This window comes from Limulus polyphemus, unplaced genomic scaffold (assembly GCF_000517525.1).
Source record: "Limulus polyphemus unplaced genomic scaffold, Limulus_polyphemus-2.1.2 Scaffold4803, whole genome shotgun sequence".
NCBI classification, from domain to species: Eukaryota; Metazoa; Arthropoda; class Merostomata; order Xiphosura; family Limulidae; genus Limulus; species Limulus polyphemus.
The window spans coordinates 26,107-53,634 of NW_013670413.1; the positions used below are offsets into that span (position 1 = coordinate 26,107).

At 33.4% G+C, this 27,528-nt stretch overlaps 1 protein-coding gene across 2 annotated transcripts in view; it reads left to right on the forward strand.

Annotated features, from left to right (window-relative positions):
• The window catches only part of LOC106471707 (chromodomain-helicase-DNA-binding protein Mi-2 homolog), a 51,386-nt gene extending 24,146 nt beyond the window's left edge, over positions 1-27,240 (forward strand). The window contains exons 16-19 of one of the 2 annotated variants that reach the window (XM_022400317.1): positions 1,003-1,224; positions 21,707-21,820; positions 23,980-24,078; positions 25,614-27,240. In XM_022400317.1, coding sequence (XP_022256025.1) covers positions 1,003-1,224; positions 21,707-21,820; positions 23,980-24,078; positions 25,614-25,702 — 524 coding nt within the window. In that variant the 3' untranslated portion in view covers positions 25,703-27,240. The remainder of the gene's footprint in view (positions 1-1,002; positions 1,225-21,706; positions 21,821-23,979; positions 24,079-25,613) is intronic. The other variant, XM_013932325.2, reaches the window with a different exon arrangement.
• The last annotated feature ends 288 nt before the right edge of the window (positions 27,241-27,528 follow it).

The following is a 27,528-nucleotide window of genomic DNA, read 5'->3' on the forward strand; positions in this document are numbered from 1 at the left end:
TAAGACCTGAAGCAAAATACTGTACTGCCCCTAATTAACATCCTTCTCCCCCCCCCCCAATATTTTTTATAAAGCTTAACCTTAATTTTATTGCTGCAATTTTGATTTGAAAAAAAAGAAAGAAAATGCACACATACACTCACTTGTTAGCATTGAAATCGACAAATCATATGTGAAAAATAGAATCTGGAACTGCACAAATACTTTAATTAACACACACACACACACACACACACACACACGTACCTTTGCAGTTTGCAACATCCCCAGAAGCATTAATTAGGGGCAATACGGTATTTTAACTATAATGCTAGATAGGTTTCCATATTTGAGTTGTATTAAAAGCTTAATAGTGTGACTTTGTATGATGTTACATTGATGAATTTTGAAACGAAATCCAATGAATAATTATTTTATATTGAGTTATTTTAGCAAATGGTACAGCATTAACAACATAGTATAAATGGTTAATAAGTTGTAAGTCTGTAAATTATTTCAAAATAAGCTGCATAATGGTTGTAATAAACAGCATTGAACATAGAGGGCCATATAGCTTGATTTCTTTATTTAGTCAGCTGAAAGATTTGTAAGTTATGCAGAATAGTTCAGTTGGAGATATATAGGAGTTTTCTGTGAGGTTCATTTATAAATCAGTAAGCTAGTTTCATGGTTTAAATAATACTATTGCACATTTGTTTTTTTAAAAGTTTTTACAAATATGTAATCACTATCTAATGTGATATACTTACTATCAATTATTATGAAAAGATCCTGAATTTTATTTCTGTGTGTATTTTTTTTCATTGTTGATGTTGTGCAGAACATTTTACCAGTTTTCCTGCATTCACTTATCGTAGTATTGAGAAATGATCCCCTACCTTGAATTATTTTCATTTGAAATGACACTGTCTGTGAGTTTTGATGATTCCAGATGCTTCGATATTGAAAATATATTATTCTTTTTAAGTTTAATTTTCAACCATCATTTTCTCTTTTCCTCAGTGCTCAACCAGTTAGAGGAACTTCTCAGCGACATGAAGTCTGACGTTAGCCGTCTCCCTGCTACTCTCGCTCGGATCCCACCAGTGGCACAGAGGCTTCAGATGTCAGAGCGGGGAATCCTATCTCGTCTGACAGGCCAGCCGCAGCCCGGTGTCTCGCTGCCCACCACTACACCTCCTACCCAACTCCCCGCCTTTGCATCACAGACCGGCCCCCAGACAGGTTTGTCAAAGTAGCCAGCCCTATGGATTGGTGGCACCTGTCGCACCCTTCTTTCCTAGCTGCTGGGGCCCCTGTGTCCAATTTTGGAATGTTATTTGCATAATGACCTTCTGCACGGCTGATTTCTCCCCGCTTACAGAGCATGTTGGGAATGGTAGACTAGTAGTCCTAGACGTTCTGTCTCAAATTATTCCGCAGCTTTTGTTTCTCTTCTTAATTTTTTCAATTTGGTGTTTCACCTCAGACTGCTTTATAGAGACGTTTTAATGTTTGGAAACACTTGTGATATATATATAATTAACATAGGTTTAGTTAATTTCTCTGCAAAATCGCTCCTAATGTTAATATCGCATGATTTCTTGTTCCTATATTATAGGTCTTTTGAAATGTTATTTGATAATTGCATGGTTTTTGATGTAGCATTCAGTAACCAGATTTTATCATTACACATTCCTTTTGGAGTAATCCAAATGTCATTAGGTACATTTTGCATGTAAATTTCATATTTGGACTTTTGGGGGGGTGAAAATTCTTTGTACTAAACTTATAAATTCATCAGTAGTTTGAAAGAAGATTTACGAGTTTTTTTAAAGAGGGAGATACAAATAGCTTGGTGTTGAACATGAGCTTATGTTCAACAGTAATTTATTTGAGTTGTAAGTCTATAAGAAATATTTGAATTGTCAATTTGAGTAAAATTCTCCATGCTGTGCATTTCTTAAAGAAACATAAATCATTATAATTCATCAAGAGATTAAGACACAAATCTCAAGTATTTGGGACTTCGGGTGTTCATATTCTAGAATTCCAGGTACATTACCAAGTTAAAGGGCTAACAGTTACATCATTTATGTAACAAAGCTGCTTAGCTTACTTAAAGAATATGCTTTCCACCAGTTAAAAATAGTGAATGTTGAACTTAATATTGTGTTCACCTTTGTACCAGTGTTTTAAACCATTCTAAATCATATGCAAATATAAACATAAAACTTTGTAGTACTAAGTGTTTTGTAAATTGGTTTGTTAAAAAGCAACAAAACAGATGTACAAAGAAAAAGTATAGTGTTTGTGATAGAGATGTTATGATAACTATAACAGGCTCCTTTGGTGTTTGGTAATTCTATTGTAGCTACAGAATGGATGTGCGAGTTTTACTGTTTTTTTTTTCTCCAAAGAAACTATTGTACCTTTTTTTTTTTTTTTACCATTAATGATAATTATAAAATAATAAATACATTTGAAGTCATATATGGAATATTATGAATCTTTTGGTTATTTAGCAGCAACAAAGTGATAAACAAAATGTGCAGTTAAACTGAATATGTAGTGGCTCTTTACAGCTGAAAATTAGATACAATTTTTTTTGTAAGTGCCAGTGATACAGTTAACAAATGCAATCCTTCCCCTCTCAAAGTTGAGGTGATAATGTTTTCCACCTGGTGGATATTAGTACAGAGCTTTCATGTGTACTTTTATCATTAATATAAACTTGTAAAAGAAGATGTTCCCAAAAATGTCCGATTTAACTAAGGGTCTCAAATAACATCTTTTATTGGTTTTTACTTAGAATGATTGAGATTACTACACAGAAATATTTTCCATCAATATATCTAGTCATTGCCCATGGTTTTTTGGTGGGGGAGTACATTTACTGTAACAAATTTTTTACTTCAACTTGAAAGATTCCAAAAAATATCACTTGAGGATATATATATTAATAAATAAAACACAGTTTAAATAACGAACATTGTATTCCTGAATGTGTACAAAATAACATATCCCCCTCTATTTTTATCTAAATTTTGGATACTGCAAGATAAGAAATGATTACTACATGTTAATATCGTCTGTAGGTAAAAACACTTAACCCTTATTGGGAGTTACTGGAAGATGACAGGTGTTTTTGTGAGGCCTGCTTCTGTTCTGTATGTTTCTTTGGGAGATGAAACACTTGGTATACATTAGGACACACGAGTAAAATTAAATATCTTAATTATATAAGTAACACATGTTGATAAGGTCCTTTTCTTGGTCCTTACTAATTTCCCATTTTCTGTCTTTAATCTTTCTTTCTTTTTTTTTTTCCCTTTCCAGATTCTATGTCAAATTGTATGTTTGAATGATGGCTAATTTTACATAAAACATGGTCAGTGATGCTTGTCATTATCTTTATTGCAATAGTTGGTTTCCATTCTCAGTTTACTTTCTTTGTGTCTGTTTGGTGCTTGTATGATATCTTTATTTATTTCTTATGCTGTGGTTTAGGCCTAAGAAGAATAATTAGAGTTGTTTGAAACAAAAACGTTCGTTTTCCTTGTGTTTTAACTATTTCACGTTGCAAGTACTTGACTGGTATATTTTATTTTTTACATGTGAATTTTGTATATATATATATTGGCATGTTTAGTTTTCTATAGATAGCTGTAGTGTGCACTTTTCTGTGTTGATGTCTTAAGATACCAGAGAAAGAGCATACTCTGATTTCTCCCACATTGTGAATTGGTTCCTTGCTGTGTGTTTTGGTAGTGATACACACTCATTTATTTGTGAACGATGACTGTAAAAGAATGGTAGACCATGAATGTATTTGAACTGCAGGTAATGGAGTTTTATACTGAATCTAGAGATTCTCTGATTGTAGAATTGTTATGAAGAGGTTTGTCTTTGCATAATAATGATTATCGTTTATTAAGTGAAATGGATTGAAGTATGTTTCCATTATAAAAACCAATCGAATCAGTATGAATAAGGGTTGTTACATTAATGCCACAAATTTCTCCTGCCACAAGCTAGCATAGTCCCATGACTTAATCCTGTCTTCATTCTGAGGTAACACTAAATCAGATTAATATGCTTTAGTGCTTATATTTCATGGACCTCATTGTAACTTGAATTTTTCATCATTCCTCCTTTATGCCCTGAACTGAAGTTCTTAACATTGAACAAAAACTAGAAAATACTAAAGTTTCTAAAATAGTAACTTCTACAATCCAATATACAGACAGTCCTTATATCATCCACCTCTAAATCCTAGTCATTTTCTACGAACAAACTCATAACCATCCAAAGGAATTTCCACTGTCTTCATTTGTTATCTCTAAATTACCCCCAGAAATCTGAAAAAAAAAGATCAGAATGCTGCCAGACTATTATTTAATGAATGAAAAGAGTATACCTAATCTGGATCAGAATACACAATATGGAAATTGAAATGGACCAAAAGAAGAAACTCAAAAACACACAGAGTTAAAACACTTCATCTAGAAGAAAGTTTCATGTTAATATCGAAACTTTGACTTCACAGACATTCACAAATCTTATAGCAATTATAGTCCTTAATAATGTATCAGAAATACTTTTCAAAAACTCCCTAAAAAGAAACCTTATTTAGCATACATAAGAAGAAGTATAGCATGAAAACGATCAGTTTTAAGTATATATTATTTGCTAATAGGTACTTCATGTTTTGCTTAGTGGTTGTGACAGCCGTTCAAGACTTGATGAAGGTCATTTAAAGCTTTTATTACCTGGTTTTTATGTCATATGTGCATCATGATAAAATTAAAGCATTAATAGATAACTCTATGGTAAAATCAAAAGCAAACTTTCAACATTTTTTATAACTTGTAACTACTGTGAGCAACAAAATTCTTTTGTAGGCTTATATTAACTTACCTTGCGAAATCTAATACTTGTAACTACTATAAACAACAATTTTTTATAGGTTTATATTAACTTACCTTGCAAAACCTAATACTTATAACTACTATGAACAACAAAATTCTTTTGTAGGCTTATATTATCTTATCTTGCGAAACCTAATACTTATAACTACTATGAACAACAATTTTTTTATAGGTTTATATTAATCTACCTTGCGAAACCTAATACTTGTAACTACTATGAACAACAATTTTTTATAGGTTTATATTAACTTACCTTGCGAAACCTAATACTTATAACTACTATGAACAACAATTTTTTTATAGGTTTATATTAATCTACCTTGCGAAACCTAATTCTTGTAACTACTATGAACAACAAAATTCTTTTGTAGGCTTATATTAACTTACCTTGCAAAACCTAATACTTGTAACTACTATGAACAACAAAATTCTTTTGTAGGTTTATATTAATTTACCTTGCTAAACCTAATTCTTGTAACTACTATGAGCAACAAAATTCTTTTGTAGGCTTATATTAACTTACCTTGCGAAACCTAATACTTTGGTACTAAAATAGTACTTGAGATTTTGAAGTACTTGCAGAGTATCTACAATCCAGATTAAGTTACATACAAACAAAGTGAAGTAAAAGTATGTTACTTGGTGATTATCATGATTTTAAAGTAAGTTTTGCTAAAATCAAATCAAACATATTTACTGGAAATTTTTATTCCAGCGGGTTTATATAGTGTTGCGATATGTAGTAACAATTGTTCCAAATATTACACTTTTTTTTTGTTATTTGTGTCGTTGAAATAATTTGATATGTTTTTTGCATCTATGTTATTCTTGACAACATAATTTATGATTTCCTTAACATCAGGCAGTCTAACATTAAATTTTTCTTTTTGTTCTTTTTTCTTCCAATTCCAGTTATGTAGTGCATACACCTGCTAAATGTTAAATTTTGGTATCTCAAAGTTAAAACACTTTTTTAAAATCATAATCAAAATTTTCTGTCAATGCTAAAAAGTAAGTAAAATGTACGCAAGCCTCCCAAAGAAAAGAATGTGTGATTTGGGGGGGGGGGAAACACACTATCGTAAGTGCAACTTTGTATGAATTGAATAACAAAAAACTCGAACTAAAGATAGTATACGATTATTGTTTACAACAGTATCTGCTGATATAAGCTTATAAGTTTACTACCAGAGTTGCCATGAAATGTATTTCACAACACAAACAATACAAAGTGTGCTGTATTGAAAACATTCATCCACATCAGTATCATGTACTGACAAATATATTTGGATCTACTAATCTCAGTAAGATGTGGAAGACAAGTGTCAGCTTGTAGACTAAATAGTGGCAATGTATTTTCTTTCAAGAATGGACCAGCATTTTCCATAAGTAAATTCTTGTAACAGATTTCTGTATAGGTAAACAGTGTCTTGAATTTACATAATATAGTGGTATTCTTGTTCTTCCTTTGTTTCTTGGCATGTTTGGGTGTTCTGCAGTGTTACTCGTTGCCTGTTGAACTGTTTCCTCACTGTTACGTGTGTATACTAATAAAATATGTATGCATGGTTTATTTCTTCATGGGATGAGTTATTATTTCTGACAGTTTCAGTTTGCTACAAGAAGTGAGGGTGTAACATTTATTGTGTATATTCTTAGTTACACTGAATTTATTTGAAATAAAATGTAGTGTTTGTTGGCAGTGATGAACTTTGTCTGGATTATGTGATTATGTTTGTTTGATGGATGAATAATGTATGGGAGATTCATTGAATGTGTTTATAAAAACAACAACTAGAATGCACTGTCCTCTGTGTAACATGCAGGATTTATAAGTAGGGTTCAAGGCTGGTGTTCGTGCTTATTCTAAATACCTTTTAATGACTGGGTGAAAAGAAACAGTTATGATAGAACGTGTACGCTGAATATTTTAGATACTATCAAGATACACAAGAGTAAAAAATAAATTAACTCGTAACATCCTACACGTTAAAAGCTGAATGGATTCATTTTGAAATTTCTCACTGAGTTGGAACGTTCATATTTGTGTAGCAGAATCTTGAAGTAACCGATGTAATAACCTTTAGGGTTACAATTGTGAAAGTTCTGTTTAAAAAGTCTAGTATATTATTTTATCATGAAACTGTCGGCCCCGTACGTATTTACTTGGTACAAATATGTAGAAACCATTTTCTCAAGGGACACTAAATATTTAGGGCATAAAACAGGACGCCCATTTGCTTTACGTATTTGGTGAAAAGGGACGTACATTTAACGACTTTGGAATTTAAGTAGGTTTTTCATTTTGATAGCAATGAGCACCAGTCATAAATAATTAATTAAAACTAATTTTGTTGAAATACAAATATAAAATTTTGAGATATACCCACGTATTAAAAACTAACATTTTCCCATAACAACGTCCGATTTCCGTGGTAGCAGAGAATGCAAAAATTGAAAACTTCACATGCAAGTCTGTAAAGCACTCTTCAAAGTAACTGAAAATTTTCTGGGTACACAGAAAAGTAGGTCTATTTAATATAACTGAAAGTTTACGTGCCAGACAAAACTATTCTATTCGGGTAGAAACGGCCAACAACAAAGGGTGACACACACACAAATAAGGTACAAACTACATTGTAAGAGGTATCAACATATATAAAATACATGCTTTTACCCTCTGTCTTCCTCTGTTCCACAAAAATCACAGTTTTAAATTGTTTTTCAATAGAACCTATAGAAACGATCTAGAAAATTCTAAGCCTGGTCAGTTTAGGCCTAACTTAATAATGGCTTATCATAAAGCATTTCACCTCCCTTTCATTACTACCGGACACAGTTCGGTAGCCATATTGACCCAGTTTATTTTGACGAGTAAACAAACCAGCACGTGGCTGTTGACAAGGTATGATGAAGGCACTTAAATACCCATCTGTATGCCTTTAAATCAGTTAGTAATGTTATGTTATTCGAAAAATATTGTAATTGACACTACTGGTCAACTTGGCCCTTTTCTGAAATCGGGCACTTCTTTCAGTCTCTTCTACAGACAGCGTTTCTTAATGTCATGTCCCAGGTTAAGCTCTGGGTAGGAGTGAGCGTCTGAGGACCTTTCAACCACAAATTGAACAGAGCAGACCCTGTGGTCTCTTTTTGGGTTCCAGATAGCTAGGGTTTTGCTTTGATGTCGCCCAGCCAAGTTCCTTTATCCAGAATTTACTACCCTCAGGAATCTTTTTTTTTTCTGTAGGAAAAGTGAACAACCTGTAAAATATGACCCAACAAGCATTGAAACCACCACAACTTTCAGCAAAATAAAAATGAAACACTGCCCATTAATATAGAAGTTTTTTTAACATTCTTCCTGTACTTGAAGCATTTATCAGCAAAATTAGAAGTAAATATCGAACAACAAATATTTAAACCGTCTCATCTGTCACCACAATTGTAATAAAACATTGCCCATTGAACTGTAAGTTGATCGAACATTCTACCTCTGCCTTAAACGTATATAAGTGAAAAACGTTAGTAAAATAGACAAATACTCACACGAGTGGGGTAGGCAATCACAGAGTGGTGAGTCGTGTTCTACTTTATGGAGCTCACACATGCTCTATTTCAACTTGAGAAGTTTGTAGTCTCCATTTGTACACCTAATTACATAACAATGCAAAGAAGTGGATCCTTTTAAAGTCATTATGCTGCAAATAGTTGAAAAATATACATTTGAAACGTATTTCACGAAATAGAGAGACATGAAAATAAACAATAGGTCAATACAGGAGTCCTAGCTAGGTTTCATTTATTCTACTTTTATGTTTGTATTTTATCCTGTATTAAGTCCTAGGTATTTTAAACATATTCTGAAACATAAACATCAGAATATAATGAGAAGGGGCAGCTCGAAGTTATATGGAATAGGTTTGTTCATATACAGCCAGATGTAAATAGAGCTGGTTGTGAACTATAAATTATAGGCCTAAAAAGCTTTTATTATTGCCCAAAGTGCTGTAGTTATCCCACTCGTTTTCTTCTTAAAAGATACAAATGCACTATTAAACCTTACTAAGCAAAGGAGTGAGGTTTTATAAGTCATATTTGTATGTGGATCACTATACTTAAACGCCTGATGACTTTTTTATGATTGTAGTTAGGGGAGGAATGTACGAAGAAATCTGTTTACTCGTCAAAATGCTAAGCCTCGTTTACGCGATGATCTTGACACTCGCCATATATGGAAAACCGTGCCTCGAAGTACTTTGTATACCTTCACTTTAAAATAAAACGTACACGTTTATTTAAAAACATTTGTAAGAACTTACATGCAAAAAAATTAAGATTTTCCTGATCAAGCAACACAAATTTCGTTTTTGTAAATTAAAATTGTGTTTTAACTTGGCTACTAAAGGCACACACACACATAAAATAGATATTACTATGAAAACCGCAATTTTCTTTTTTCAATGTTTAGAATTTAGTGTCGCCCAGTGAAATAATTAGAATATTCTCATAACTTTTTTGAGCTATTTACTAAATTAATTTGGTATTATCAATTTTTATCGCCTAAAGAAGTTACGTTAGACAATAGTAAACAAAAGTTTATGATGACATCGGCTAATTTATTTTACCAGGAGAGAGGAAAACATCAATAGTAATAATATTCTGAATATTAATCGTTAATTAGTAGCTTTATACTGAAGTGATTCAGAAAATAAACGTTGAATACGTCTTTCTCACAGCGTGATATTATTAATTTTAAGCTGAAAAGCAAAGCCAGAAGTATAGAAATTTATAACGTAAAAAGCGAAAAATATTAAAAGTCGTATACCTAACTAAAGAAAAAAATATATAAGTGATAGTTTAGACAATGAGAATAGTAAATATGTAAGGCCGAAACTATTTCTGACAAAACAAAATATTCGAATAAAAATTATTCAACTTTTATTGAAACTCGGCGTCAGTTCACTGCAGTAACCTACTATTACGACTATCCCTATTAACTACAAGGTAACTATAAATTTACTTTATACGTTACTTATAACTCCCAAAGCGTACACGCGTTAGCGAAATTAAGCGTGCATATATACGAGGAACGCATTTTCAAAATTTCTGGATTTTGACACATGGTGACTCTACTTATGCTGTGTGACGTCACCTCTATTGTTGTAGCCTCTATATCTAAAGTTACAGAAATATTAAATGTGTCGGTTTCCCTGTAGATATATAAAAGGACATAGTTTCTTTACAAGATGGCAAACACTTGTAAAGTTTTCCAGAGTAATGAATGAATGTGTTTATATGTCTTTATTCGTGACACGGGTGTTAATAAAAGTCTATGGAGTTCAAGGGTCTTTCTTAACTTCCATCATGATCAGAACAACTAATTATACCAATGTAATCTTTGTAGAAGTTCAATAAGTATTATCGACAACAGCAATCCTCAATGAGAACACAGCATCTATTAAGTTTCCAAGCCTACCGGTTGACCCCAACAAACTGTGGAAAGTGACGAACAGACATTAAGACTGTTTTTACACAAAATTAAAAGACTTCAGGAACTCCATCCTGCCGATTCAGAGAAGCTGTTGATCATTGTTTAGAAATTCACTGGACGTGTTCAAATGGATTACAACTAACTTGACATTTTGTGGACCGATAAAGCCTACCTCCGCGGTCAAGTGAACATGGATAGTTGCATTATATTGGGTAAACCCAAATGAACATGGATTCACTAAAAGTACTTTTCATGGCTTAACGTGGCTGTAGTTTGAGTTTATCAGCACTGTTTGTAGTTAATTATATATATATATTAATTTCAAATATTTTTAGGAGCCCACAAATTATGGTTTGTGAATTTTTATAGTCACTAGTGCACGTTATCAACACACGTTAGTTAACATGGTTTTATTTACCGTGCACGAAAGGGTTATTAAGTATGATACTGTATTCATGAAAAATGGCATACCACCACATGTTTCCAACGCTCTGAAGAATTGGCTATGCAACGCTTTTAGTGAACAACCAATCAGTAGGGGATTTCTACATATTGGTTATCATGGTCACCAGAACTCACACCTGTGGATTTCTGGTTATAGAGCTATCTGCAGACGATTGTTGATCATAAGAACAGCATTCAGTACAATATTCCCGCCATCCACAGCAGTAAGTTGCACGCAGTTGCTTACCATATGGAATCTGTTGTTGAGAATGGCAGCAGACATTGTGAATACTGTTATTACTTAAACAAGTTCAGTAAAATGTTAGACAGCTTATTTCAATACATTGGTGTTGGTAACGTTTTTTTTTTACTTTTTTTTCTGTTAGAATTACACACATCAATTTCATAAGAAAGCCTTTCCAATAACATAATTCCACTAACATTTATATGGGAGTTATAAGCAGTGGAATGCATAAAGTAATTTTATATATTCATGTATAATAGTTCCAGCCTCTCCCTTTGACTGAAAAAAATCATAATCATGGCGTCTAACGTTGTTTAATAGTGTGGAGGCAAGGCTAAAGAAGATCTAATGGGAGAAAAGAAATAAAGCGAGGTGGCACATTCCCCTTTTGGCCCCTGGTTAGGCATCTATGGTTTTAATGCAAACTCTTTAAAAACAGTTTTTTTTATTATATTTAACACTTATGATATTAACGAAAAAACATTCAACACCAAACGCATGGGAAACTCTACATATTGCAATTATTTATATTAAATATTAATGCATTGCTTTTGAGTACAAAAAATTAGCCAAAGAGCAGATAGTGTATGTGTTAGTATGTTAAAATACAGATAAATTAAGCACCATATTGTCATTGTTATTTATAGTAGCAAATTGTACACATTATCAAGGCGCATGAGCAGCTGAAATCTACAGATGTTGATTTGTATATGGGTCTGTTATGAAGTTAGTAACCATGGATAAAGTCCCCAAACCACACGTTAATATATCGCTTCAATTACTAAAGTTACTTGTAGGGTAAAATGACATCCAAGTGAGAGGAATGATTTATTTTCTTCAGTACAATGGATCTCCTGTAGTTTCTAGATTACAAAACTATAATAATAACTATTACAAAAAGGCATTATTGTCAGAGTTCGGATACTGAATACTACCATTCGCTTGGTGTGCTCAATGTCTCAGGTTCAGCCCTGCTTAAGAGAGATGTAAAAAAAATTGGTTTACCACACCTCCAGTATAAAAACATTGCACAACGTCACACTGAACCCATATCACATCTTTGTACTTACTCTTTTTAAGGCGTGTATGTACTCCTTGCAGAAATTACAGTTTCTAGGGTGATATTCTATGCTACTGTTGTAATGTTTTCCATTGTTAGGCTGGTTCTTTTAAATTATTCGGTTAAAAATAAAGTCCAGTCCACTTAATGAAAACGGAAAGGGTTTATTTGGAGCTAGAAGTTCTACACTTACAAGGTTTCATGAGCAAATGATAGGACAAACTTTACAAATAACACTGTAACTTTCCAATTATACTATACATGTAATAAAGAAAGCAATACTCCTGCTGTCAGGCGAGGATAGTAAAGTAACTCTTGGCAATCAATAACAGCAATATTTTTTTAAAAAAATCATTGAGAGAAACAAAGTACAATCAACATTTTGCTTATCAAAGAAAATTTTCTCACTCGTATACTGCTCCTAAATTGCCTTCTCACCGAATAATTTTTGTGGTTTTATTTTCTGTGGTTAAAGGTACATACATGCAGGTTATGACCTCTTGCCCTTTACAAACACTTGCTGTGGAGGTTCTATTCAGGTCGAGGTAGTTCACTGGTGACTCCACCTCCGCTGATATTATGGAAGTGTATCGAAAAAAGTCTCGGATTCTTAAGCAGGTTGACTTAGTTCTGGCAAAATCTTCTCTGAGGCCATTCTCCAACCAACATGCTTCTAAAGACGATCATGATGAATGACAATTAGCTTGGTCCACCTATCTTCCTTGATTCTGCTCTGTTGCACTTTAGATTACACGTCTTAATTATCTTCCATCATTGTTGTCACTGAAGATACAACCTCTGATAGTGTAATTGCCGTTTAGTGTACAGGAATTTCATGGCAATAAACCATGAAACTGTTTGAAGCATGTCTAGCTTTGCAACAATGTTTTTGCATGAGGGCTTTTCCCAAAATGCATTCTTCTTCTGTGTCAATTTCCACACATCATGTTGTGCTCAGAGGCTTCCGATAGTATGATTGACTTCCAACTTTCCTCTTACTGGACATTTATGGTAACCTGCTGTTTGCATCAATTTGTCCTACTGCTTTGTCTATGAAGGCAATTTCCCACCTTTTATTACCAAATCAGTTCAAATAATGGTGGTAGCTGTATAACCGGTATCAGTCAACATGTTGCAAGATTTCCCATTAATGAGCCATTTACTCCTGAACTTGTTTCATTCGCCAATGCAATCCTCCTCTATATTTGGGAAAATGGACTATTCTCATTTTCAGGGTGTCACCTCATGAGTTTATTATCAAAAGGTTGATTCATTGCAGTCTTGGAGGTAACATACACGTTTTCCCTACTTATAGCATATTCCTCCCACTGCCATCCTGTTGGAGCAGTTTTTATTTCTTAAATATTTTTCTGGAGTTCCTGGCAATATATCATTTTAAGTTGCACTTGAAACAACCGTTTCTCTGTGGTTTACTTCCTCTATTTGGAGTAACTAGTTGTTTAAATAACCTTTTGATTTCTTCTATAATTCCATCAAAGGGAGTTGATATTTCTACACTATTTGATATGTTGATCCATAAGTCCTTGATGGGGCTTTTAGTTATTTTGTTTATCTGCAACTTTTATTGTTTCAAGTTCCAACACCAACTAGACATCTTCATTTAAAGATGTACATTTACTTTGCTTCAGCACATTTCGCATACTCTCGTCTACTGTGGCAGCTGTGAATTGGTTACATAATAGGATAACTGGACAAGTCTTTTCACATCTTCAGAAAGTTCAGCCGAAGTCTTGTCCTTCCTTCTTACTCTGTTGTTAAACTTTGCTTTATAAACTTACTTCTGATGTAGTAACACACCAAATCTGTTTGATAAGGTGGCCATTAATGGTTGGTAGTTGTTACAGTTTCCTATAGGAAGGTTGCTTAATGATGTTAAAGCTGATCCTTTTAAACGTGCATCAAGATGAACAGCTTAATTTTTGATTACTCAATCTATTCAATTTAGAAGTTATTTTAAACTGTGCTTGGTATACCTTCCATAACCTGTTGTTTCTCAATTGGGCAGTTTTGTTAAACTGGCCTACTAAATTCCATAACCTGATAAAGTAGGGGTGTAGCTGAAGTAGTCGAAGAAAATCCTGCAGTCACAGGTGGTACAAGCAGTAGTAATAGGTGTAGACCAGATGTGGTCTCCTCTTCCATATGACGTAGTTTGAGGTTGGAATTCTTGACCTTTGCTATTTGAAAATTCATTCTGTAAATGTTTCATTCTGACATTGATGTTCTTCTATACATTTTTCATTGCTTCTTTGATCATGATGTTATAATCCCTAATTATTTCTCTGATATTCTTTTGTACTTCCTTAATGTGTTTCCAACTTCCATATTTACTTTTGTATTGTCATTGTGACCTTCCTTTTCACTTCTCTGATGTTCCTTTTGTACATTCCCTAAAGCTTCCTCGATCAAATATATTTTTCTTCATAACTCTTCTGTTAATCTTATGTCTTTTGTTCCCTGGTGGGTCAGCACTAAGTTTATGGGCTGAAAATGCTAAAATTCTGGGTTCAATTCCCCACACTATGTAGAGTGAAGATAACTCATTGTGTAACTTTGCACTAAAAGAACAACTTACCTCTTGTAATTCCTCTCTTAACTTCTTGTCTCTTTCTTACATTTTCCCCTTACTTCTTAGTCTTTTTTTTAATTATCTGTCTTTTTCTTTATAATCTTATTTTAATTATTTCTTTATTTTAATTTTCTGTCTCCATCTCTTTGATTATCTTTTTATTGTTTCATAATTTCCAGCAAATTTCCGATCTTGCTTCAAGCATGTATCATCTTGAAGTTCAGTCTAGATTCTACTTTAATTTCACCAAAATAATCCCACTTCTGAGATAAGTGTTTAATTTTGTTTTGGGCAGGTTCTTTTGGATTATTCGGTAAAAAAAACAGAGTACAACTCATTTAATGAAAACGAAAAGGTTTCATTTCTTAGATTGGAAGATCAATACATATTCGATTTTACGAACTAACGATAGGCCTAACTTTATAAGTAACACTTAAAACAGTCACTTACTTGCTAATTTTCTTCATTGAAACACAAACTCGGGAAATTGAAGGTACAGAAAAACTGACTAACAAGTTCACTAACTCAATAATCAATACATCACTGTAAAAAAAACAACAACAAAAAACGACTCAAACAGCAATATAATTAATCTATTATCGCCTAACTCGCGTTTTTATACTTTCAAATAATTTATAAACTTCCAAGAAAATTCCAGAAGTTAAAATACGCACTCATAACCGGACATCAAGACTTCCTTTATCTAAACAGCAGTACATATATCTAAATTAAAAATGTAGTCTATCACACTATTAATTTGAGCACTTTCTACATAAAACTAAATTGCCTTTTAAAGGACTACTTGTTATAAGATTCTTAATGTTTTAAAATTAGTTATAGAAAGCATGCATGATATTACAACCACCTTTAGTAAGTATCTTTATTTACCCAGCTTTGCAAATTTCCTCTATCCACGAATTCAAAAAAGTCTTTATCGTAATGTAATTTAATGTTCAGAAAAATGTCAACATTAAGTTTTTACTGTGTTCTTTTACATGTGGAAAAATGTTTTTTTTGCACTGATTTTGTTAGGCCACCTTAAAATATGATTGTTTTAGATACCCAACTTTGGATTTGAAACTTGGTCTGTTTGTGTTTTTTTTTTCTTGTCAGAATAAATGTATTTGTGAATGAATGTTTATGTTTTAAAGCTTGTGAAAGAATATCAAGTATTCTGACATTCTGGAGAAATATTTTTTAATAAAAAAAATTATATTTTTGGTCGAAAACGCCTTTGTAATTTGGGTTGCAGGAAACAATATTTTACTTTTTGCCCTGATGAGGTTCAAACAAAAAATTTAGCGAAAAATTCAAGACTTTTTAAAAGACCAATATTAGTTTTCAAGGCTACTTAGTACACGTTATATGCAGTATGATAAGTAATATCTATCTTATGAATTTAGAGAATAAGGTAAAAGTTAGAATATAAATTAGTTGAAGCATTATTGTCATGATATTTATTGAATATTTTTAATCTTGTGTTAACCGCCTTTAGCGTGTTTTACTCTCTTACAGTGAGTCATGAAAGTAGTACTTTCCCACTTTGCCGGGGTGCCTAAATTGTTAGGTTACTTTCTGTCGTTTGAAAATTAGATATATCTTGTTTATGTCCAGCTTCTCAACAAATTACATTTTTGGTGATCGTGGTTTGTCAGTTTCTTTCATAGTTGGTTACTTAACTGCCTTATCTGACACCTTCAGATGTCATGGTAACCATCCATCTATTTTTGTATTCATTTTTCAAAGATCACCTTTGAACATTTTGTTTTAAACAACCCTAGATTCCTAGACATTGTCGTAAATGGGACTTGGATTTACTCTCACATTTCTTAATTGGCTTCTCTACCCCATTGATGAACTTTTAACAACTTGTTCACTCAATGATATTTCTTTATTGCTTGCATTGGGAAGAAGACATTCTGATATCTATATCCTCAATGTTTCAAATACCTTATTTTCTCGGGTGGTCTTTCATTATTACCCAGATCAAGCCTTCATATCTAAAACTGGGGATGCAAGAGAAGGTAACTGTTGTTTTCAACCTATTATGTCACCTTCTCTGACTTATCCTGATTATCATTTAGAAGAATGCCTTTTTTATCCTGTCAGGGATATTTTTCGTTATCTTGCATGTACCGAATTTTTCATGGGTCTCAGAAAAATTATGTTTCTTGGATCTTGCTCCAGTTACATTAACAAATTGGTTTGTGCAGTTAATCCATCTTGTTTATTGTAATGTTCACAAACACTTTAAAAGTAAATTTTGCCATTTGGTGATGACTCTGGCATTTCAATATGTCAGATATAAAAGATTGGTTAGTGTAGGTAGTATTATTAATTAATTTATTTTGTGTTTGTAATTCATTGATATCGAGGCTATAGAACGTTGTGTTTACATTCCATTGATCTCGAGGCTATGGAGATTTCTAGAAGGCCTAAGTGATAGATGTACAAATAACTGCGACAAGACGAGCGGAAACAGAGAGTAAAAGTAAAGTTACGTGAAAGAAAAGTTCGATCAAAGAAAAGTTAGAAAACGTAAAATTAACCATCGTGGGAGTGATGATCTAACGGTGGATATGTTACAGTGAGATTAACAGTTTGAAAGAGATAAGAAGAAGAATTTGTCCTGTTAAAGGGTGTTCTAAATTAGTTGAACCCACCTGTGCGGACTTTGACAAAAGGCAGACGATTATTGGAAGTAAGAAATTTAAATGATTATTAGAAGTTTAAGATACAACTGCAGTAACTTCCGTGATAGCGTAAGTGAACTATACATGGATACCATTACGATAAAAATAGTTCGGCTTATCAAGTGAATTCTAAAGCAATTGAAATGGCTTAAGTGGACTTTGAAAAGAAGAGAACTGTATAGTATTTAAGGTACAACTATGATCTCCACAGTGTAAAGAAGTTTGTACATATGTTTAACTTGTTTTGAACATATATGTTATTTTAAAAACGAGTGGAGTGCATGCTGTTCGTTTATTGTCGAATTTATTGCCAACAAGTCACAGACACCTACTGTAGAAGAATCCTTAGCCCAATACACCCATATATTTACATTACTATATATACTACTAAAAAATAGTAAGTTTCTGACACAATCGTATTACTCTCTAGAGTAGAGGATATTTTGAAGTTTGACATGTAGACAAATCCAAATATATTCTCAAAATTGTATTTACATTATATTACTGTCCCTTCATCTTTGGGATTCCATCTACCCCAGTTGTGATCCTTGAAGCCCGATGGAATCCCTAGCAGGTGAACTCTCTATTACTTGCTTAGTTATCACTTGGATCCACACCTATGTTGCACATGGTAACCCAGGTATAATGATACTGCCACTCCTTGTAATAATCACAGGGGGCATCTGAAGTTGACGAGTTATTCAATTGAAGCAAATCATAGACCTTCCTTTATAATACGAGACTGTGTTTGAATAGATTTATCCAGTCGATACTCTTCTATATTACATATATGGCAACAATTGTTGAAGACAAAATTCTACCCTATGCACTGGTACCTACTAGAAATTGACAGAGAATGCCACCTGATGGCTGATAATTCCTTGATGGGTACCTTTCCACTTCCACATGCATTTCTGCTTGATCTCATCGTCCATTAGTCGTGGTCTAGGTTATCTACCCGCCTAACAGCTCAACTTTTGTGAACCAGTAGTTCCTTCCTCCATCTAAATGTGGGTATTTTGGAAAGTGTAGCTGATTAGAATTTTACATTTTTAGAATTAAATAAATTTCAAATAGGTACTTACCTCTGAAATATGTCTTCCACTACCACAACACAACCAGTAGTTATGTGGTTTTCCCATCAGGAATGTAACTAAGAAATCTAGATTGCAGGTGCAATAAGTGAAGTGGAAGGTGGGAGAGGGAGACTTCTGAGAAGGCTTAAGCGTGCACTGCATTGAGTTTAGGACATTCGGAACCTAAAGACTCATGTGTGAGCCCAGCTTATCATAATACAGCTCAAGAGTTAGATATGTAGAGCTTAAATTTAAAAATTTTCAACTTTTTTAAGATTGTCTGAACCCAGCTTAAATACAACACACAGTCATGAATAAGGTTTGAAGAACTGAAATTCAAAGATTCTCAAGGTTTTTAAGGCTGTGTGAACCCAAATTAATACAACACACCAGACAGGTTTCTTGTCAGTTGTTCGTTCTATAGCAAAGAAACTTTGGACTATATGCTGTGTCCATCGCAGGGAATCGAACCCCGGATTATAGTGTTGTAAGTTCTTAGACTTACCGCTATCCCATAAGGGAACAAATAGGTTTCTAGAGCCCCAATTCAAGGTTTTTCAAGATGTTTTATATATTTATGGTGTACCTAAATAGTTTATTAAATACAAAATTATTCCTAGAAAAGCCAAACAGTGGTATGAAGATATTGTACTCCAATTAATTCAAAATTAATTTCACTAACTTCTGTGAGCTTTTAACAAATTGTAAATAGCAGTTATATTTTCGCTTAATCTTTTGTGTATATTTGAAACAGTTCTTTAAGTGAAATATTTCTCTGAAATCAGCATGAAAATATAAAAAGCATCTTCTGTAGCTTGAAACTGTTTAAGTTGGAAACCTTATGCCTTTAAAAAGCTTTTGTACTACTAAATATAAATAAATCCTCCTATAAGTTTAATTTTTTTAAATATCAGTTGCTTTGGGCATTTTGCTTAAGTTTTTACTTAGCCAAGTTAACAATAAAAATATTGTTCCAGCAAAATAATTATAATTTGAGGCACTGTATTTCAAATATGAGACATCTTTATACATGAACACGTATGTTTTTATCCCGAAATAATTGGCAATGTGGTATACAGTACATGTACTTCCTCCAGTCCTCGAAAGTATTCCCTTTCAAGAGTAAATAAAAACACAAATTAAGAGTAACAAATATTTTTATTTCTTGCTTTTGAAGTTCGTATGTCATGTTGTGTTGCAGCCTACAGAGTGCATAATTCTTCTCGTGATTCATGGCATGCACAGTTTCACTGACGTCACTACAGTAGAAATTGTAATGTTAAGTGTTCCATATGAGTTGACTAGTATGTCATCATATGAAATAGTATAAATAACAATTTCATTATTCAGCTGCTTGAGATATGCGATAGTTCAACGGGAGGTATGAGTGAAAGCCTTATCTTGATGAATCCATACCCCGTTGGCCTCGTTTTCCAGAGAGAGGTTCTTCTTGATGATGTTGCGTACAGTTGACTGAGTCAAGTGGACAGCTTTCGTCACTAACCTTTACGTTCATGGATTCTCACATGATCAAGAAACCACACTTTGCTTGTTGTAGTTGGGATACGACTTCTTGTTGGCCTCTTTCTGGGTGGTCCTGGAACCCCAAATTGATCCATATCAATATTTTTTTCAATGCCATTAAGTACAATGTTTTTTGTTTTTTTATTAAAGTTTATCATAAAGCTACATAATAGTCTGTCTGTGTTCTGCCCACCACGGGTATCGAAAACCGGTTTCTAACATTGTAAGTCCGCAGACATACCGCTGTGCCACTGGGAAGCTAAATACAATGGAAATACATATCCTGGAAATTATAAATCCCTAATTTGAATACATCTTTCTGAACTGAGTGTTTGAATATTTTGTGTCGGAAAAAGCTGTCACACATCTTTCTCAAAAGCGATAATTTTTCGATGGCATAACAATACCTACGGACAGTGGCGTGGCGAGGAAAAATGTGGCTCGGGGTGCCGCCCCCCTCAGAACTTACATGCTGAATTAGACGCAAAGCCTAATAAAATGACTTTATTACAAATCGAATTAAGTACAGACTTTTTACAATTAAACAGTTACACTTTTGTTTTCCGCCTTTTTAAATGGTCATTGGTCTATCAAGCGAGCAGTTGTTGTTGTGACGATGTGGTTCACATCTTCCTAGAAAACTCGTACATCACAGCTTCGAAGACAGTCGTCTCGGCTAATTCACGCTCAACTGAGAGGATGGCGGGCCATCTTTTAGCGGTTTAGTCCATGGAAGTTGTGATACCAGAAGGAAAAAAATCTTTTGGCGTTCGTGGCAGAACTGTGACTTTTGCACCTACTAGTACCAATTGAACAATCGCATTTACGCGATTATAGCATCAAAAGCGTTAAGTAACTGCTGTTGGCAACAAATTTGTCGCCTCCAAAAAGTGCTTCTCGGGGCGGAAACCCCATTCGTCCCCTTAATCCCGTCGCTACGCCTACAGACAAGTCAGACAATGTCAAAATGTAGTTGTGATACGTTCCGTTCCACGGCAACTTTATATCAGCTGTGGTTGCCACGCGATTTTCTCATTTGCATATTCAAAATTGTTTTACTATAAGGTTCTGAACCTTCTAATTGTACACTTCAGTCTAAGCATTCTTCAGCGCCGTATACAACAAAACACAATTTTCGTGAATAAACATGGGAACTGTTGACAATCGCACTCCAGTTTCAACCAGGGTATAAAACCGCGGTACAAGTACAATCGTTTCGAAACAATTAACACAACTTTAGGTTAATTAAAACGGCGACGGCGTGTAGCGTTATACGGGTAATCATTATTAACGAGGGTTAACAACTTATTGTCGATTCATGAATTGAAGGTGGCAGCACCGCACGCTCCGTTAAAGCTTCTAAAATATTTTTTGACTTTTACCGAACGAATGATACTATTTGCTAGTTTCAAACAATATAAGAGCCCGGGTAATTATTTTATTGCCTCTGTGATCATTCACGCTTTACTTTTGAACTGTTAACACTAACTAAAATGTATGTCAGGTAAACATTTAGAGTGAGTAATCCATTGTTTAGTTTAAATAAGACAGGTAAAAACTGGCCATTGTATGTCTGTTACTCATTTTCTATTTCGCTTTAAAAGGAACCTTTATTCTATTACTTTTTGTTTAGTTTAGTTCACGATACAAATATTCCCTCTCGTTCTCTAGGTTTCCCTGCTGGGGCACCACCTCCACCATTTTCAGGAACCACTTTCTCTGCGTACAGAGGTCAGTTTCCTATACCACAGCATTTGATGTCCCACTCGGCATTTCAAGCAGGAGGTTAGTTTGTTGGCAATCTGCCCTTTATACTGCTATATCCACCTGTTTATGTGGAGTGGCTACAATTATATTCAATCTCAGAACAAAATCTCTGTATATTTTTTTTTATAAGTATACGATTTTAAAAATGATCATTCAATGTAAGATTAAAAGCTTTAATAACTTTCCAATATTTTTAAAAGTGTTACCGACAAATGTGTATCTATAGGAGTATTTGAGTCTCTCGTATTCATTGGTAAATGACACGTTACAGAAAAATTCTAACGAAGTTTTCAAGTTGTTTGGTTTTACTAAAATGTACAGGAATTATAAATGTTTTAAATAACCGAACTAACTAACTCCGTTGAAATATCATACATTTTGAGCCTATTTTTTAATGGGATAGTAAAGGTAAGCACTTTTAACGGGACAATAAAAGTAAGCACTTTTAACGGGACAATAAATGTAAGAGTTTTTAAAAGGAGAATAAAAGTAAGTGCTTTTAAAAGGAGAATAAAGGTAAGGACAGTAAAGGTAAGACTTTTTAAAGGGACAATAAATGTAAGAGCTTTTAACGGGACAATAAAAGTAAGTGCTTTTAAAAGGAGAATAAAGATTAAGAACTTTTAAAAGGACAGTAAAGGTAAGAGTTTTTAACGGGACAATAAATGTAAGAGCTTTTAACGGGACAATAAAAGTAAGTGCTTTTAAAAGGAGAATAAAGATAAGAACTTTTAAAAGGACAGTAAAGGTAAGAGTTTTTAACGGGACAATAAATGTAAGAGCTTTTAAAAGGAGAATAAAGGTAAGAACTTTTAAAAGGACAGTAAAGGTAAGAGTTTTTAACGGGACAATAAATGTAAGAGCTTTTAACGGGACAATAAAAGTAAGAGTTTTTAAAAGGAGAATAAAGATAAGAACTTTTAAAAGGAGAATAAAGATAAGAACTTTTAAAAGGAGAATAAAGTAAGAACTTTTAACGGGACAATAAATGTAAGAGCTTTTAACGGGACAATAAAAGTAAGTGCTTTTAAAAGGAGAATAAAGGTAAGGACAGTAAAGGTAAGACTTTTTAACGGGACAATAAATGTAAGAGCTTTTAACGGGACAATAAAAGTAAGTGCTTTTAAAAGGAGAATAAAGGTAAGGACAGTAAAGGTAAGACTTTTTAACGGGACAATAAATGTAAGAGCTTTTAAAAGGAGAATAAAGGTAAGAGTTTTTAAAAGGAGAATAAATGTAAGAGCTTTTAAAAGGAGAATAAATGTAAGAGCTTTTAAAAGGAGAATAAAGGTAAGAACTTTTAACGGGACAATAAATGTAAACAAGTTCTTGTACGATTTTTATTTCGGGAAATTAGAAACCTAGCATTCTGCTACGCTGTAGTTGATTGAAAACCTGCTACGTAAACACGTTTTACACCAATGAGGTATTCTAGGTGTACATTTCAACCCTGCGTGATGGATGTATTAGTTTTAACACCATGTTTATCCATTTGAAATGTTATGTAAGTATTTTTGTGTTGTGCTCTCCAATTATCTGCATCGTGACTACTAGTCGTAAATACAGAGTTTAACGCCCTCTATAGGCATGTTTTGGGTTATCTCCAATTATCTGCATCGTGACTAGTCGTAAATACAGAGTTTAACGCCCTCTATAGATATGTTTTGGGTTATCTCCAATTATCTGCATCGTGACTAGTCGTAAATACAGAGTTTAACGCCCTCTATAGACATGTTTTGGGTTATCTCCAATTATCTGCATCGTGACTAGTCGTAAATACAGAGTTTAACGCCCTCTATAGACATGTTTTGGGTTAAATTACTAAAATACTATATTCCTCTTTAAATTTCAATGTAACTTTGTAATACGTCTTGACACGCGCACTTTGATCTTACCCAATTTTAGAGGGTTAAATTAGATCTCTAAGAACAGAACATTCGATGAGCGCCCACTGTACACTAGAAGGAAAAACTAGGCTAAAACAATGTAAAATTTCTGAATATATCTTACTAACACTGTCGTTCTTGCAAAAAAAAAAGTTCGGAACGAGAAATCGTGAAGTTCGAGAATTTGAGCGTGTAGGAAGACCGAACCAATGTTTCATTTTAAGCCACACTGGTGGGTATTTTATTTAATTATATACATATATGTTTATAAAATATCATCATTACACACAGCTATAAATCCACAGCTGCCGGTGGGCGGATCACTCCCCGGTCAACATCACCCTACCCTTGGGATGGACTTGACCGCTGTTCAGGCCCCGACATCTAAAGGTATGTAAATACATGTTGAAAAAACTAGTGTTTTGGGGGGTTAATTTTGCAATGTCGTTCCGACGGTCAAACAACTATTACAGAGTGACCAGTAGTTATTCCCTCTTACCTCACTCTCTTATTGCACGAGCGAAACACGCGCTGTCGTCAAAGTTATCTTATCTTATTTAAGTTATGGAACAAGACTCTTTAGTAAAGACTCTTATATACAGTAGCGTACGAAGTTTTAATATTGTACGCATTATGTGACAAAGTTTTTGTCTTTTAAGAATCACAGCTAATAATGTTTACTCAAACAGTACAAAAAGTTTTAATATTGTACGGACCACAATAAACCAAAGCCCTCTTAATTTTATTCTTGTTAACTTGCAGGGATCTGGTTGAATATAATTGTTTCAGATTAGATCAGTGTTTTCCAAGGTGGGAGCCGCGGCCCCTCTGGGGGCCGTGAAGCTTTTTCTTCGGGGCTGCCAAAAAATGGGCCGAAAACAAAGATGCTGAATTCATTTGAATTCTAAATAGACAATATGCCGATAAAAATTATGTTGAATTAATTACATGATATAGTATTTTGAAAAGTGATGTCATTATTTTTACTACGACACTGTTTTTCAATCACCATGCTAATGTAGTGGGTGAGGAACATTTTAAGGCATTTTTATAGGTTGGGGGGGGGGGCAAACGTTTTTATTCACATCAAGGGAGCCTCAGACTGAAAGAGTTTGGAAACCACTGGTTTAGATTATACTCTTAGTAATATGTCTTAGATGTTTTGTTAAAATACTTCTAATATATTATTTTATATGCTTATGTTATCTTGTATTAATATTAACTTTTGTTTAGAGGAAATTTGTTTGTTTGATTGTCTTAGAGCAAAGCCACATTGGGCTATCTCCTGCGTCCATCGCGGGGAATCGAACCTCGGATTTTAACGTTGTCAATTCCTAGACTTACTGCTGTCCCAACTATGAAAGTGTTATGTTCAGCTCACCTCTTCAATAGTTATTCAACTGCTGTCAATACAGATCAAACAAATATAATTCAAACATTTATATAACAGCTACTTCATTTTATCCTTCTAATATGATTTTTAAAAATCAAAATATACTTATATTCCCTACAAATTTTCATATTGTTTCTTAAAACAAAATGCATCATCTTCAGTTTCCTCACTTAATTTATCTTTTAACCATTGTGATACATTAAATGTGAATATAATTTTAGGACTAACCCAAATCTCCGAAGCTAACCGAACCTCATGGAATATTAATGGGATTGCGGCCGAAAACATCGCTAACAATTGATGTATTCTAATCGTTATAACGTATTTGTCTTATGACTTTACATACACCTAGTTAGAACAGTATGTTTGATTAACCATATTGATTAGCGAGTTATTTTCCAGTTCTGATATATGCTGTTCGCTTGCTTTGATCAGAAGTTAATGATAACTGTATTTTATTTGTTTCTTTGTAGTCCAATGATTTTTTTTAGATTATATATCATTGAGATTTTGTATAATGATTAATTCACAGGTACAGTAGGACTAACTGAAGATCTGTCATCGAAGTCAGGAACAGGAAGTGGAATCCACTCTGAAGTGCCAGGGTCAGACAGCAAATAATACACTTGTTAAACTAGTAACGTCTTTCTTTCAAGGAGTGAATTATCTTGCTAATTAACTAAAATGAAACTATGAATGGTAAATCTTGTCTTAAATGTAAATGTACTTGGAATCTATTCATAGCTTTGTTGTTGCCACTACTATTCTTAAATTTACACATAAAATTGAAAGGATATAATTATTATTCAAAAATTGGAATTTCATAAAATAATTTCACCTTGTTAATTGCATAAAATCTAAGAACATTAATGATTTAATCAATATTAATTGATCTTGAAATATCCCGCAAGTCTTTACTGGCCCTTCATTACTTTGAACTTACTTGAGTGTTGATTTCTTTTATGGCTTGATTACTCACTCCTGTCTAGATATATGCTTAGTCAGAAAACGTCAAGATTGGGTTCTTTAAAACAGAAAAGAAAGACTTGTAAAGCTATTGTGATAAAGTAAGTGTTTTCGTCATTGATATGTATTGTTTATTGAAGGGTAGATGTTGACACCCTTATTTTGGCAGTGAGTATTATGAACATTTTGTTTGGTGTTATTCTGGAGTTTTATAAGCCTCGTGTAAATAGAATGTATTTTCAGATTTGGGACAAGGCACCTTGAAAGTTTGACGGAGAATCATTGAACTGATATTTTTGGAATAATAATGAAACCTGGCATTGAAAAAAAAGATTAAATGCCAGAATAATGAAACCAGGCACATTTATTTAACATTTTTATAAAGGAAAAGTTGTTTCTCGAGTGATCGTGTTGAAAGTGTACGTCTTTCTATCTTGAAAATATATCAACATTTTATTTCATTACTCGTTAAAGAATAAGCTTAGCGCTTTTTGTGGAAAGTGATTGCTAAAATTATTATTTTTTTTTGTGTTCAAATCGTAGATTACATGAAAATCAACAAAGATTCCAGTAAAACCAATTTTGAAAGCTACTATAACGTTTGTTCTTTTGTGATATTTTAATGTTATATCGTGATTTTGTTTTCATTTCCTTCTATCAGCATTCCAGCTGTACATTTAAGATAAACTTGTCATTTTAAACCATCCTGTCACCTACATTACTTGAGACGACTGCGTAATGGATGAATAAGCTTGTATGACGTCATTAATCTTCTGCATATAACGTATTTGTGAAACCATGGTGAAAAATATAACTTTCTCACATTATTAAAACAATCAGGTTTCAGTTTTACCACTGTTGTTTTTGTGTGTGTGTGTGAATCAACAATGTCAAAACAGTGTTATTTTATCTTTAAGTAATTCTGCAGATTAAGCAACGGTATCAAACAATGGTATGTTTAGTTTTACATCTGACAAATTATGCATGTTAGTCAACAACGTCAGAACAACGGGATTTGGATTTATACCACTGACTAATTCTGTATGTTAAACAACAATGTAGAAACTACGGGATTTGGGTTTATACCACTGAATAATTCTATTTTGAATTAACACCGAAAAACAATTTTCTTTCTCCGGTAATTACTTGTATCTTGTTTTCAATCTGGAGGTCATCAGTAAAAATATTGCTAATAAGTTTTTCTACCAAAAAGCAGTATCGGAACAAAGGCTCGAAATCAGGTCCCTATATTCCAAAGAATAATCTTGAGCATTTTCGTGGTCCCTGTAAATTGCTTTGAAAGAGAACATAGAGTGCCCTATTAGATGAGAATTAATAGTTTGAGCAAATCACTTGTTATACTACAACCTAGACTATGGTGTGTTAAACAATGGTGGTTTTTATGCTAGTGATTTTAAAACAAGATAAATGTAGCGTTGATAGTTGGCAAATAAAACTGTTCTTTTCAGTTAAAAATGTAA